The 15,125-nt window shown below is 42.2% G+C and overlaps 1 protein-coding gene across 1 annotated transcript in view; it reads left to right on the top strand.

The window, feature by feature from the left end:
* Window positions 1-2,824: 2,824 nt before the first annotated feature.
* PCYT1B (phosphate cytidylyltransferase 1, choline, beta) overlaps window positions 2,825-15,125 on the top strand; it is a 133,907-nt gene continuing 121,606 nt past the window's right edge. The window contains exon 1 of the mRNA XM_006885040.1: window positions 2,825-3,157. Coding sequence (XP_006885102.1) covers window positions 3,041-3,157 — 117 coding nt within the window. The 5' untranslated portion in view covers window positions 2,825-3,040. The remainder of the gene's footprint in view (window positions 3,158-15,125) is intronic.

The following is a 15,125-nucleotide window of genomic DNA, read 5'->3' as shown; positions in this document are numbered from 1 at the left end:
ATTTATATGTGTTAGAATCACCTGGAGGATTTAACACAGGGTACTGGAATGGAGAATGACATTTTCTAATAAGTTTCCAAGGTCTCTGCTGCTGCCTCTCCTCTAGGAACCATCTTATGAGAACAACTGCTCTAAGGCAGGAAATATTGAGGTGAGACTAACAATCACCCCCACATCACGCAGTACTGGTGGGGTAGAAGAAGTCCCTAGATGCATTGCAGGGTTAGGTAGGGCTAATATGGAAGCTTAATTTGGTGTTCCTAAGAGGGCAGAGGGGGTTGGCCACCCCTTTTAATCCCCAGGATCATTGGGATTCTCGAATCACTGAGGTTCTCTCAGGCATAAATAATAATGCTCTCAAGTGGCATCACTCTGATTTAAAGTGGCAGGAGTTCTGTCAAACTGTGCACATCTTTGCTTGCAGAATCCATTTCCCCTTCTTTGAGGGCTGTCCCTATTTGCTCATTTGTTGTTTTTTTGTTGTTATGTGTCATTGACCCAGCTACACCTTGTAGCTGCCCTTTGAACAATGGATCAGAACCCTGCCCTATCGTGCGCTATCCTTATCATCTCTGCTGAGGGTGATACATTCGTCATTGTTATAGTCACTGTGTCAATCCATCTTGATAAAGGTTTTCCTCTCCTATGCTGACCCCTCTAGTTTTCTCAAGGACCAGCCCCTCCTAAAAATGTACCCAAAATATGAGACAGTTTCTTTGTCCTTGCCTCCAAAGAATACCCCTTGTTGTACTTCCTCAAGACATCTTTATCTGTTCTTTTGGCAATCAATGAGATATTCAGTACTCTTCTCCAACACCACAATTCAAATGTACCGATTCTTCTTCTATCATCCTTGGTCACTGTCCAACTTTAGATGCACAAGGAGTAATTTAAAAGACTGTGGCTTTGACAGTACACAACAAGAAAAAGGGTGGGGGAAAGACTAGAGCTTGAATCAGGTATCAGCTTTGGTCATTAAACTGATATCCTTGCTGTTTAGCATTTGGAGAAGTTCTTGACAGTAGATTATCCCAATGTAACCTGCTTTGGAGTTCTTTACTGCTGGTACCAAGGGTATAGATTGCTCATTTGAGAAAAAAAATAAAAACAATATCCCTTTATTATCATGCAAAACAGAACTAAACCTATTGCTGTCCAATGCATTCTGATTCATAGCAACCACATATGACTGAGCAGAACTCCACCATAGTCTTTGTAAGCAGACTGCTAGGTCATTCTTACCAAGGAGAGTAGCTGATGGGTCTGAACTGCTGAATTTTCATTTCTAGTCAAGAGAATTGATGACCAGGCTTCCTTTACGTTATCACCCTAAGTTCTTATTTTCAAAGTGCTCCATCCACATGTTATCTCCTTTTCTCCCCCTCACAATTTTATAATAAAAGAGCAAGGCTGATATTTTTAGCCTATCCTTTGGGTTCTTGTTATTAGGTTGAGCCATTGAGTTGACTTTGATTCAGAGTGACCCTATGAACAACAAATGAAAATATTTTTCTGCAGTTCTCAGAGTATGTATGGTCTTTGGACCTGCAACACCAACATCTTTAGGATTCTTGTTAGAAATGTAAATCTCAGCTCTATCCCAATTGGTTCTTTGGGGCAACAATGTGTATTTCTAACAAGTTCTCAGATGATGCCGATGTTGACATTAATGTTGGTCCCAGTCTATAATTGGATGAAAAGCAAGTGCAGGGATTTGTCTTAAGATGACTCTAACCTGGGTAGTTTTTCGCTTTGGATTTTGGATCCCTTCTCTCCACCCCACCCCAAATCCCTCAAACTCCAGGTCTACCACTTACAAGCTAACAGAGCCTGAACAATTACTCTAGGTTACAATTTCTTCACCTGCAAAATGGGGATAATAATAAGATCTATGTCTTTGGGATCTTATGCACATTAAACACCTAGGCAAAGTATTCAATTGTGATTAATAAATGTTATTAAGAGTGTGACACTTCACCAGAATAAATACATTTGTAAGCTCTTTTTTTTTGAATGTGTGTGTGTCTATTCCTGTATGATTTACGACATGAAGGTGCCTCAGTATTTAGCATGGCCTCAGGGATGTTGCTCTGATAGCCAAGAACCCAGGACTGCTGTGGGAGATAAGTGTAACATACTAGCACATAAAGATGGTGGATTGAAGGGCAGACAAGTGCAAAGCTTCCTCAGAGAGACTGGAGGGGAGAGGAGGGGGAGCTGGGAAGGTAAAATTGAGGAAGCAATTGAGGAGGACAAGCAGAGGAGGGAGATAGGCTGTCTGAGGGAGACTGGACCTCCTTCTAAACTCTGAGGGCAGCCCCAAGGGGAGGCTCCAGCTACAACAGGCCCAAGGGAACCTCTTAGCGCTAGTGTGGCATGTAGCCAGGGAACCAACACCCAGGTGCTCACTGTGAATGCCCCCTCCGAGTTCAGCAGCCCAGTGGCGGACAGCGTGTGTTTGGGCTCAAAAACCAGCTTTGTCTTCTGGGTAACTCTTAATTTGGCAACTCTCCTGACTTCACCACTCATGCCAAGGGCATGGCTTCCTCTCAGTGGAGGGGTTAGGGGGGCGCATCAGGAAGTGGCCTTATCTTATCTGGCTACTGCAGCTCTCCTCCGCTAGCCCAGGATGGTCCAGAGACCTTTGCAACTGAATTAACCAGAAAGAAACAAAAGCAGCAAGTTCAGGCCCTGCGGGCACGGTGGGCCAGCCAATGGGGCGCGGCCGCTCCCCGGCGGAGTGGTACTATGATGACAGTAGCCAACCAGCGCGCTCCATACAAATGAGGATACTGTATCCCGCACCCTCTGCTCCAGAGCCCGCGGTTGTTATAGTGATAAACTGAGGCCTTGCCTCTGGCTTCCCTGGGAAAGAAAGGGCAGGGGGGTGCGGGGAACACCTCTACTGCCCCAGGGAAGACATAAAAGCAGGAAAGAAGAATGAGGATGGGTAGGGGAGGTAGAAATACATGACAAAGAAAACATTCGGGCCGGCGAGGAGACTCCCAGAGTGTAGAGCCGGAGGGAGCGCTTGCTGGCCATGCCAGTACTCACCACTGCTGCTGAGTCAGAAACAGGTATCCCAAAATCCCTTTCCAATGAGCCTCCCTCAGAAACCATGGAGGAAATAGAGCACACATGCCCACAGCCTCGACTGGTAAGTAAAGACAAAGGATGCAAATGTATGCGTGGCTGGGGCACAAAAGAGTTCCTGAGGCTCCCGCAGCAGCAGCAGTAGCAGCAGCAGCAGCAGCCAACGAGGAAAAATGATGCTGGGGAGGTTTTCATGTAAATGAGAATGGAGCTCGCTACCGCCTAATCCTTCTCAGCTGTTTAGACTTCTCTACCCCAGCGCTGTACTCGGCTTACAAAGCATAAATGTCTTGGCTGGGGTTGGAAGCGGACTGCTGGGGTTTGGCTGGGGCTTATTGTGCCTTGGGAGGAAGGGCTGGCCCTTTTTATAATCGTCCCCCTTGCAGGTGGATTTTCACCTGGAGAGGGGAGGGGGGGGTAATCCTAGTATGATTTCAAAAACGGATTTTCTTGGCAAAGCTTGGAGCAGAGTCCCTTAAGTTGCGAATGTTGGTTAAGGAAGGACACGGTCCTCAGTTGATTGGTGTGCCAATTTTGGACAAAAGCGGACAGCATGGGAAGCAAAAACTTCCTCCATTCATTTGAAAATCACGAAATGAATAAACGAGAGGCTCTGAGTGATGCCTCCAGAAATGCTGTGGGTTGTCAATGAATTGTAAAAATCTCTAGGGGTGGGGGTGCTTTTGCTTGTGAGGGTTGGTCTTCAGGGAGTAGGGTGCTGGAGGAGCTACATTCATTTCGGAAGAGGCTGTCTGCTTTCAGTAATGCCAGTTTGGAAACGGTGGGGTATTGGGAAACTCAGTCTCGAGGAATGGAAGCTCTTTGTACTATGTCAATAACTGGTCCCCCAAATCTGAAGCATTCCACTGCCTTAAAGTAGATGTGGGAAGTTCATCCCCAACCACCTCAATGTGTGTCCGGGAGGAATCCAAACCACCATATAGGGTGGTCGGTTTCTGAGAAGTGTAGTCCTGAGGAATGTGTACTGACCTCTCTTTGAGCCCCCAAACCTAGGAGACATACTAGTTTGAACTGTCATTTCCTTTTGCTATTTTGCTGAACTTGAAACAAGTTATAAGGTGGGATGTTTTGATTGGTTGTGGAGGCTGACCCTGGGAAGAGGTTATTTTGTTTTCAGGAGTATGCGATGTGGCATTTTTTTCTGTGACAACACCAGAAGGAGGGCCCCTAGCTTTGAAAGCCTGTCCATTATGGGAATAACATGAAGAGGGTTAATAAGGTTCAAAGGCAGGGTTAGAAAAATGTAATAAAAACAAGACAAAGTTATATGGGCTTTTGGTTAGGTGGGGTTTTTTTTTTCTTTTTAATTATTATTATTTTTTTGGATACTTTAACAACAGATCCCAGAACTTAAGTCACTTACTAAAGGACAGAACACAGTGTACTAACTTAACCTATATTCTCATGGGAGAGAAAACATGGCAATTAGGTTGTTACTAAGGGATTCCTTTTGAGTCATTAAACAACTCGTGATTTCAGTCCTAAACAAACAAACAAAAAGACTAAAATTCTTTTATAAGAGCAACTCTATTTTGAGTGATGGGAAACTTTTGGAAGTGAATAGGGGTGATGGTTGCACAGCGTGGTGAAGATAATTCGTGTTACTGAATTATGCATGCAAAAATGGAAAATGATTTTGTTATGTATGTTCCCCGACAACAACATTTTAAAAAGTTGCTTACAAGAACACCCAGGTATTTTTAAATGTAAACTCACTGTTGAAATTTGCATGACATGTCTTTCTGATGGAGGTAAAGGGCAGGAGAGAGACTACCTTCAGCTCCTGTGTCTCCTGTCCTCTTCTTTTCCTTCTTTGTCCATCTTCTAGCAAACAAAGGAAGGAAGGAAGTTCCAAGTTACTACTTTGCACTTTAACTTGTGATAGCTCATTCTCCAGGTAACTCCCAAGAACCACACAAAGCTAGAGAGGGTAAATGACTTCTTCAAGGTCACATTGCTACCAAGGGGTAGGGGTGGATTTGAACTCTGAACTCTAGACTGGTAAAGTAGAAAAAATTGCCACTGTCTCTTTTTCTTTTTTTTTTTTTTTGGTCCTTCCATCGCTTTTTTTTTACTTTAAGGAAGTTTACAGAGACTTAGGGTTTACATCCATTTGTTGCTGCAATTTGCTCCCTGTCCACCCTTCCCCACTAATTCACTCTTCTCCTTGAAAAGAAAAACTCTTTTATTGGTATGCAATCCCTCCCCTCAAGTCCACTCCACTATGCAGCCTTCATTCTGGACTCCTGTCATGACAATAATACCTAATCATATATCCTTTTTAAACAGGTCTCTCCCTCATCTATTTCATTGCAGTATACATCATTCCTCCCCTCCTTATGTCTTCTCTCAACCCTGATGTCAGTCCCATTTTACAGCAGTGCCCTATGCAGTATTTGTCCTTTTGTGACTGAGAAATTTCACTCCAGATATGTCCTCCAGGGTCACCCATTTTGCATAATGTTTCATGAATTCCTTGTTTTTAAATGTTGCATAGTATTCCATTGTGTGAATATACCTGAGCTTCTCTATCCATTTGTCTATTGATGTGCATTTGGGTTGTTTCCAGCTCTTTGCTATTGCGAACAAAGCCGAAATAAACATGGGTATGCATAACTTTTAAAAAATGTTTTAAATTGTTTTCATTGTTACACTTGCCACTGACTCTTAAGTGAAATGAATACCCTTTCTAACTTTTTAATAGTTTTGAATTAAAGTGTCTGTGGGCTCGTAAGCTTGATAGGGATGTACTGAAGTTGGATTGTTGAAATAATTAATTTTACCTACCATTAATAGGACAGCCCCCTGTTCGAGAGGAAGTTGGTTCTGTTTGAAGAGAGGCAACCATCAATTTATAAAGCGCTATTAAATATTGAAGTTCCCTTTGTCACGTCATTAACTTTATTTGACCACTGTAAAGGTTATTCAGTGACAGATTAGTAAGTAAGCACAAGTAAGCCTGCACTTATCTTGCTTATTGGGCAATCTGTCCTTAGCTATAGTCCAAATTTAGACTTTAATATTTAAGTCTAACTTGGCTTTGTTAAGGATTTGTACATAGGGTCACTATAAGACTTGGCACACAACAATGACAATAATTTCATAACCAAATTTGTTGGTAAAGAATCACTGGTATATGAAAAATGCACACTTAGTGTTTTTCAGCTCTGATGGCTTACTAGTAAGGAGTTGCACTGTTAATTCAAAGGCCCATGGTTTGAATCCACCAACTGTTCTATGGGAGAAAGATGAGCAATCGCCTATTTGATTTACTGCCTCTGAACAAGAAATACAAAAGGAAGCTGTGGTGGCCTAGTAGTAAGGAGTTAAGCTGTCAAGTGAAAGGAATGAAGTTTGAATCCACCAGCTGTTCAACAGGAGAAAGATGAGCTCTTTCCTTCATTGTGATTTACAGCCTCTGAAAAGCCATTAGAGGGTCAGCTGTGTGTTGGTTCCTACTCAATGGCACATGCCACCACCATCACTTAGGGGTTTGAGCAGGTTTGGGGTAGTTGTGTTTTGTGGGGTTTTTTGGTGTGTTTTTTTTTATCTTGTAACTTTAAGACATTCATCAAGACTTTCATATTTCAGATTCTCTAAATTTGATATCTCTCCCAGCACCCTGGTAGTATAATGCATACTGTGATGCTAACCAAAAGGTTGGCAGTTTAAATCCACCAGCTGCTCCTTGGGAGCAAGCTGGACATACTCCTTGAGTAAAGGTTTCCTGCCTCAGAAACCTGATGGAAGGTCACTATGAGTTGAACTCAGCTGCAGGACAGTGGATTTTAGTTTCCCAGCACCCAGGCATATTATCCCAAATCACAGGAGGGTGAAGGAGGCCCAGCTACAGTCAGCAGGGTGTGGCTGCTGAGTCCTTTAGCTAGCTATGGAAAGTATGTGAGGGGTTTAGGATCTGCTTAGAGAAGACAATTCACACTTTTCATCAAGGCTAAACTCTATCCAGTTGTTACCAAACTTGAATTCTGAGACTGTAGAGACAACGTTGGTGATGATATGTACCATCAACTCAGAACGGACCCTACCAGATTTTCAGAGTCCGTTAATTGCATGGGAAGAAATAGGCCATCTTTCTCCTGGGGAGTAGTTGGTGAATTTGAACCATGTACCGTCAAGTCGGAACCAGCCCATAGTTGACCCTCCGGCATTTTTCAGAGGCAGCTAATTGCACGGGAGGAGATTACCCATCCTTCTCTCATGGAGAGGCTGGTGGCCTCGAACCATGTGCCTTTGAGATTGCAGTGCAGCTTCTTGCCAGTAGGCCACCAGAGAATGAATGCGTGACCAAACATCATCTTATAAAAGTAGCAATTTCCAAAGTGTTTCTAATTGTATTTACTGAGGTACACATTGGATTCTGAAATGTACTCTAATTTGACCTAGGGATATGGAAAAGGAAATTCTTGAATATTTAAAGAGCTGTAAGGCTTTGTTTCAAAGCTTTGAATGTGAGCTGATGTCTGTGAGGGGCTCTGTCTAGTTTTTGTTTAAATCTCAGCAATTAGGTCAAAGGCCCCTTCTGTTATAAAGTACTCTGAATAAGCATGACACATGAGGAAGGGATGGACAGTGTCTTTGAGCCTATATTTACATGTGTCTCTCTAGATATGGTTTACAATGAAAGTTATCCGTTATGACACAACTGGGCTTGGTCCATATTATTTGATAACCTGTTATGTGCTGTGGTCTGGGAGCTTAACTGCTTTTTTTCGTCCAGAAAAAGAGATTAACACACAAATGATAGTTGCAGTACTGTTTGAAAAGGGCACAGCGTGTTGAGAGGTGTGTTATCAGAGAGGGTGACAATTGTGACATAAATGAAAGGGTGATAAAACTTCCTGAAGTCCAAATTTGCTAGATGGGTGTTAAGTAGAAATCTCCTAGCACTAATACTGAGCCTAGCATGTTGGATGTTGTAGTATCCTGAAATTGAGTTAATGAACTTATTTAACATTTGGAGGAAATGGAGGGAGATGTTATACCCAGGACTTCAAAACAATTTCTGTTTTAGAGCCTTAAAACAGCTCCTATAGGGAGCTCTGGTGGCCTAGTGGGTAAGGAAGGAGTTGTACTGCCAATCTAAAGGCATGCTGTTTGAATCCACCATGTGCTCCTTGAGAGAAAGATGGACAGTTTCCTTGCATCTGATGTTCAGCCTCTGGAAACTTGGTGGAAGGTCAGCTATGAGTCAGTTCTGACTTGACAGCATTGAGGTTGTTTTGCAAGTAGCAAACTGATAATGAAATCAAGGACATGATTGAATCGCATTTCCAGGTGAATTTTTTTCTGAAAGGTGTACATGTAGTATTCACTGTTCTTACTCTCCATTGGAAGAAAAGACTAGAAAGGAGAGGTGGTTGTTGTTTGATGCCGTCAAGTCGTAGACGACTCATAGCGACCCTATGAACGAACGGCCTGAGCACTGTTCGTACATAGAGTTTCCGGAGGCAAGCCATTTCGGAAGTGGATGCCGCTCCTGCTTAGAAAGGAGAGGAGTAGAATGAAATAATGCTGGGTATGCAATTTGAAGAGCGAGAACAGAAAATGATCTGGGTTTTATGAGAGAGCTTCTGCTTTAGGAATGTGATCTTCTCAACCTTTCCACCTTTCCAAGGTGCTGGACTTGAGATGTTTCTGAGAAGTCTTCTTTCTGCTGTTATAATGTTTCCTTTCTAGATCCATGATTTGTTTGCATGCTTAAATAGAAAAACAAAGTGACTGGTGGGCTTAACTATAAAGAAAGAAGCTAAGTGAAGTTGGGTAATATGATGTAACAGCTCTCCTGGAAGAAGTACCCCCTTTTTAATTTAATTTTAATTTTAATGAAAGCTTACAGAGACTTTGGATTTTCACTCATTCATTGTTGCACTTTTCTCCCTGCCCACCTCTCCCCCAACCCCAGTTCTCTCTTCTTTTTGAAAAGTAAAAGAAAAATTCTGTCATTGTTCTACAATTCCTCTCCCCAAGTCCACTCCACTATGCAACCTCAGTTCTGGACCCTTGTCATGACAATAATACCTAATCATAAATCCCTTTTAAACAGTTCTCTCCCTCAACTGCTTCAATGCATTATTTATCCCATCTTTCTCAGTGTCCACCCCCAGCCCAGATGTCAGTCCTGTTTTACAACAGTGGCACAATGCAGTATTTGTCCTTTTGTGACTGAGATATTTCACTCAGCATAATGTCCTCCAGGGTCATCCATTTTGTATAATATTTCATGAGTTCCTTGTTTTTCATTTTTAAATTTTTTATTATTAATTTTAATGAATGTTTACAGAGACTGGATTTCCATTCATTCATTGTTGTATTTTTCTCCCTGCTCAGACCTCCTCCGCAGTTCTCTCTTCTCTTTGAAAAGTAAAAGAAAAATTGTTTCATTGGTATACAATTTCTTCCCCCTCCCCCCAGTACACTCCACTATGTAGCCTTCATTCTGGACTCTTGTCATGACCATAATACCCAATCATATCACTTTTAAACTGTTCTCTCTCTTGTCTGTTTCAATGCAGTATACATAATTTATCCAATTTTTCTCAGTCTCACCCCAACCCTGATGTCACCATTCTACAACAGTGGCACTATGCAGTATTTGTCCTTTTGTGACTGAGATATTTCACTCAGTATGATGTCCTCCAGGGTCACCCATTTTGAATAATATTTCACGAGTTCCTTGTTTTTCAGTGCAGTGTAGTATTCCATTGTGTGAATATACCACTGGTTCTCGATCCATTCGTTTGCTGATGAGCACTTGGGTTGTTTCCAAGTCTTTGCTATTGTGAACAAAACGGCAGTAAACATGGGCGTGCAAATATCTGCTTGGGTGGTGGTTTCTTTAGGATATATTCCCAGTAGTGGAATTGCTGGGTCAAATGGTATCTCTATATCCAACTTTTTGATAAAGTGCCATTTTACACTCCCACCAACAGTGATTAAGGGTTCCAGGTTTTCTGCAACCTCACCAGCATTTGATGTTTGCTAGTCTTTTAAATTTTGCTGTTTTAGTGGGGTGAGATGATACATCATAGTTGTTTTGATTTGCATCTCTCTTAGAGCTAGGGGTTTTGAACATTTCTTCATGTGTATGTTGGCCATCTGAATGTCTTTGGTGAGGTGTCTGTTCATATCCTGTGCCCATTTTTCAGTTGGGTTATTTACTTTTATCTTGTTGTAGTGAAGAAGTAAATCTTAAGTGATAAGTCTTTATATCTCTGTGCCCTAGGATTGTGTCCTATCTCTCTAGTCCTCAGACTTGTAATGTGCTGTTTGAGTTGCCTGCGAATCATAGCTACCTATGTACAACAATTCTGATGCCTGCCATGTCCTGAGCCACTCTCACCAACTCTGACACCCCTTTCCCCATTGCCCCAGTTACTGTATCAATTCATCTCATCTGGGGTTTTCTTCTCCTGTGCTGTTCTTCCATCCTTCTGAGCATGATGTCTTCTCCAAGCCCAAAATAAGTGAAATGGGCTTTCAAAATCCTAGACTCCAAAGAGAAATTTTATTTTAACCTCTCAAAGACAGACCTATTTGTTTTCTTGGCAGTCCATGGTATGTTCAAGACTCTTCTCCAGCACCACAACTCAAAAGCGTCAATTCTTCTCCTGTCATCCCTCTGAACCATAGCAAGTAATTGAGAAGACCGTGATCTGGATTGGTCTCATCTTATTCATTCCCTAGACTGACATTGTTGGTTCTCAGTACCTTGAGAGGTCCCTGACAGCAGACTTTCCCAGTGCAATTTGTCTTTTCTGACTGTTGGTGCCAAGAGTGTTGATTGTGGCACTGAGCAAGCTATAATTGTTAACAACCTCAATGTCTACTCCATCTATCATGGTGTTGACAGTTGGCCCACTGGTGAGAATCTTTGTCTTCTTGATATTGAGCTTCAATCCATATTGAAGACTACAGTCCTTAATCTTCTGCAGCAAGCACTCCAGATCCTCCTCAGATTCACCTAGCAAAGTTGTGTCATCTGCACATAATAGGTTGTCGGCGAGTCTTCTTCCAGTCCTGATGCTACATTCCTCCTCATAAACCCAACCTCCTAAATGGTCTGTTCTGCATATAGATTGAAAGAGTATGGAGACAGGATACCTTTTAGACAAAATCTCTTGGCCCAGGAGGTACTCCATAAGCTCTAACAAGGTACAGCCAACCTGAAAACTGCTTGAAGATTTGGTTAACGACCTTGGTTCGTCAAGTTGTTCTTAGGACGCATTCTGCAGTCAGGAGGAAATTGTAAATCTATCCTGCAACAGCCATCTCCATGAAGATGGATTTACTGTGGATCAATGGAGAAGACCTTGGAAATAAAATAAGGCCTGGTTTAATATGTCACAGTAGCAGGAGTGAGTTTCAGGCTTTGCTTCTAAGTGGAGCAATTCCAAGAGACTCCTGCCTTGCAGAAGGTGCATTATGTTGTTCGGGAGGTATGACATTCACCTGCCTGGGCACAAAAAAGACTATATTAATGCCTTCCTTTGCTAGTATCACCATGTATTTAACCACTGAGAGCCACACACATTTTGAAAGTGAGGCACTCTTCAATGTGCTGTGCTGGTGAAAATACACAGGCATGAGCTTCCTTGGGCATTTACTGTGGTCAGCTGGTATTCTGCCCAAGGTTATTATTGGGTATCTTCCTGCTGGTCTCGGTCCAAATGCAGCATCCATTTCTTGCAGATTGATAATGTTGTTATGTGCCATTGAGTCGTTTGTGACTCATAGCGACCCTATGTACAACAGCCCTAAACCCTGCTCTATGCTGTGCCAATCACAATGCCCTGACACACCCATCCCGATTACCCCAGTCACTGAATCAATCCACCTCATAGAGAGCCTTCCCCTCCTGTGCTGTCCCTCCACCCTCCCAAGCATGATGTCCCTCTCTAAGGACCGGTCTCTCCTCACAACATGTCCAAAGTATATCAGATGAAGCCTCAGAATCCTTGCCTCCAAGGAGCAGCCCAGTTTAACCCTCTCCAGAATGAATCTGTTTTCTTGAGCAGGAAATCAATAACTTAGCTTCTTCCATTTTTTTAAGTGTATTTTTCAGTGCCCCTTGAACCCTCATTTGTCTAATGCTGAACTTCAAGTGCATGCTTGATGGTGCAATAGTTAATCCACTGGGCTGCTTGAACCCACCAGTGATTCTACAGGAGAAAAGACTCAGTGGTCAGCTCCTGTAATGATAGTTCTTGTTGTTAGGTGCTGCCAGCACATTTTGATGTAGCGTGGTCCTGTGTACAACAGAATGAAGCACTGTTGGGTCTGGGCCCTTTCTCACAGTTGTTACTGTTTGAACTCATTGGTACAGCCACTGTGTTAGCATATGTCTTTTCTCAGGGACTGGTCTCCCTGATAACAAGCTCCAAGTAGGTGAGATGTGAGTCTTGCCATCTTCCCATCTAAGGACCATTCTGGTTGCATTTCTTTGAAAACAAATTTGTTCCATCTCTCTGGCATTCTGTGGTGTATTCAATACTCTTTGTCAACATCGTAAGTCAGAGACATGAATTATTCTGTGGGCTTCCATATTCATTGTTTAGTTCTTGCATGTATGTTACTGTGTGCTATCAGTAGCAACCAACTCATACCTGACTCTTCAGCAGGTTTTAAGAGGCAGTAAATCACACTGGAGGATAATGCCTGAGGCCTTTTCCCCACAGAGCACCTAGCAGCAAAGCTTCTTGACCCTAGGCCACCAGAGTTCCTTTGCATGCATATGAGGCTACAGAAAATACAATGGCTTGGGTCACATGTACCTTTAGTGCTCAAAATGCCTTCTTTACTTTTAACAAAGTCTTTTGCTGCAGATCTGCTCAATACAATACCGTTTTTTGCTTTCTTGGCTGCTGCTTCTGTAGGCATTACTTGTGGGTTGGAGTAAAATGAAATCCTCGCTGACATCTGACTTCTCTCCATTTATCATATTGCTTATGGATCCACTTGTGAGGATTTTTGTTTTCTCTATGTTGAAGTGAAATCCACATTGAAGGTTATAGTCTTTGATATTGATTAAGTGTATGTTTCAGGTCCTCTTGGCTTTCAGCAAACAAAGTTCTGTCATTTACACATTGTAGGTCGTTAATGAGCCTACCTCCAATTATGGTGTTGTGTTATTTATAATCTAGCTTCTCTGATTATTTTCTCAGAATACACATTGAACAAGTATAGTGAAAGGCTATCAGTATGATACACACATCGCTTGATTTTTAAACTGTAAAGTATCCTACTGTTTGGTCAATCAACCTGCCTCTTGATCTATATACAGATTCCCCATGAACATAATTAAGCACTCTGCAATTCCCATTCCTCTCAAAGTTACCCACATTTGTGTGTGTGTGTGATTCACATGGTTGGATGCTTTTCCATACTTAATGAAACAGTGCATTACTGTCAGGCAGTCTCTGCTACTCTACAATTGCCATCTAACAGCAGTAATGCTATCCTTTATTCCGTGTCTTCTGAATTGAGCTAGAAGTTTCCTGTTGATGTATTGCTGCAACTTCATAGCAAAGAATTCTGTTAAGCAAAATTTATTTGTGAATGATATTAACGTTATTGTTGGATAATTTCTGCATTCATTCTGCATTCATTCTCCTTTCTTTGGAGTGGGCACAAAAATGAATCTTTTCTAGTCTGTTGCCCAGGTAGCTGTGCTCCTCTTCATTGTATCAGTTTGTTTCTACATCTCAGTTGGTTGTCTAGAATTACGTGGAGGCTTTTTTTTTTTTGCAAGTACCTTGATTCTCACCACTGGGCCAATGGGCAGCACCAAGATAGATGGAGAGGAGATTGATGTTGTTAATAATTATAGTTTGCTCGGCTCTACAGTCACCACTCTTGGCACCAACAGGCAGGAAATCAAAGGAAGAACTGCATTGGGAAAATATGTCAGGGACCTCTCCAGAGTACCGAAAAGCAATGATGTCAGTCTAGAGACTAAGGTGCACCTGATCCAGGCCATGGTCTTTTCATTTACTTGATATTCATCAGAGAACTGGACAATGACAAAAGGATGACAGAAGAATCGATGCCTTTGTGTTGTGGTGCTGAAAAGGAATCTTGAACATACTATGGACTGTCAAGAAAACAAATAGGCCAGTCTTGGAGAGGGTGAAGCCAAGTGTCTCCTTGGAGCCTAGGATTTTGAAGCTCTGTCTCACATACTTTGGGTACATGGCTAGGAGGGACCAGTCCTGGAGAAGAGCATCATGCTTGGAAGGGTGGAGCAACAATGCAGGAGAGGAATACCCTCCCAGCTGAGATGGATTGATGAATAACTGGGGCAATGGGGGTTGGTAGGTTGAAATCAGTGAGACTGGCTTAGGACCGGACAGGGTTCAGAGCTGCTGTGGATAGGATTGCTATGGGTCACAGGTGACTCAACGACACATAACAATAACAACAACAACCTTGAGTGTAGTTGAACTTCTCCCTTCAGTATCAATAGTTTTTAATCACAAGCTATCTGCTGAGATGGTTGAATGCCAACCAATTCTTCTTTGTACGGTGACTCTATCCCTTTCTTTTTTCTTTGATGCTTCCTGCATCATTCAATATTTTCCCCATATAATCTTTTACTATTACAACTTACTCAATGATATTGTTCTATAGTTTCCAAACTCTGTTGGGTCACCCTTCTTTGGGATGGGAACAAATATAGATCTCTTCCTGTCAGTTGGCCAAGTGGTTGTTCTCCAGATTTCTTGGCAAAACTTGGTGAGCACGTCCAGATCTGCTATCTGAAATACATCAATTGGTATACCATCTATTCCTCGGGCCTTATTTTTTGCCATTTCCTTCAAAGCAGCCTGAACTTCTTCCTTCATCACCATAGGCTCTTGCTCATATGTTGTTTCATGGAATTCTTCTGTATCTGCCAATTCCTTTCGATACAGTGACTCAGTATATTCCTTCCATCTTCTTTTAATACTTCCTGGATCATTTAACATTCTGCCTAAAGCATCCTTGATTATAGC

Source organism: Elephantulus edwardii, unplaced genomic scaffold, assembly GCF_000299155.1.
Source record: "Elephantulus edwardii isolate Elephantulus edwardi_28Jun2011 unplaced genomic scaffold, EleEdw1.0 scaffold00040, whole genome shotgun sequence".
Lineage (NCBI taxonomy): Eukaryota > Metazoa > Chordata > Mammalia > Macroscelidea > Macroscelididae > Elephantulus > Elephantulus edwardii.
Note: the sequence above shows the minus strand (reverse complement) of the source record. Positions and strands in the feature narration are given on the sequence as shown.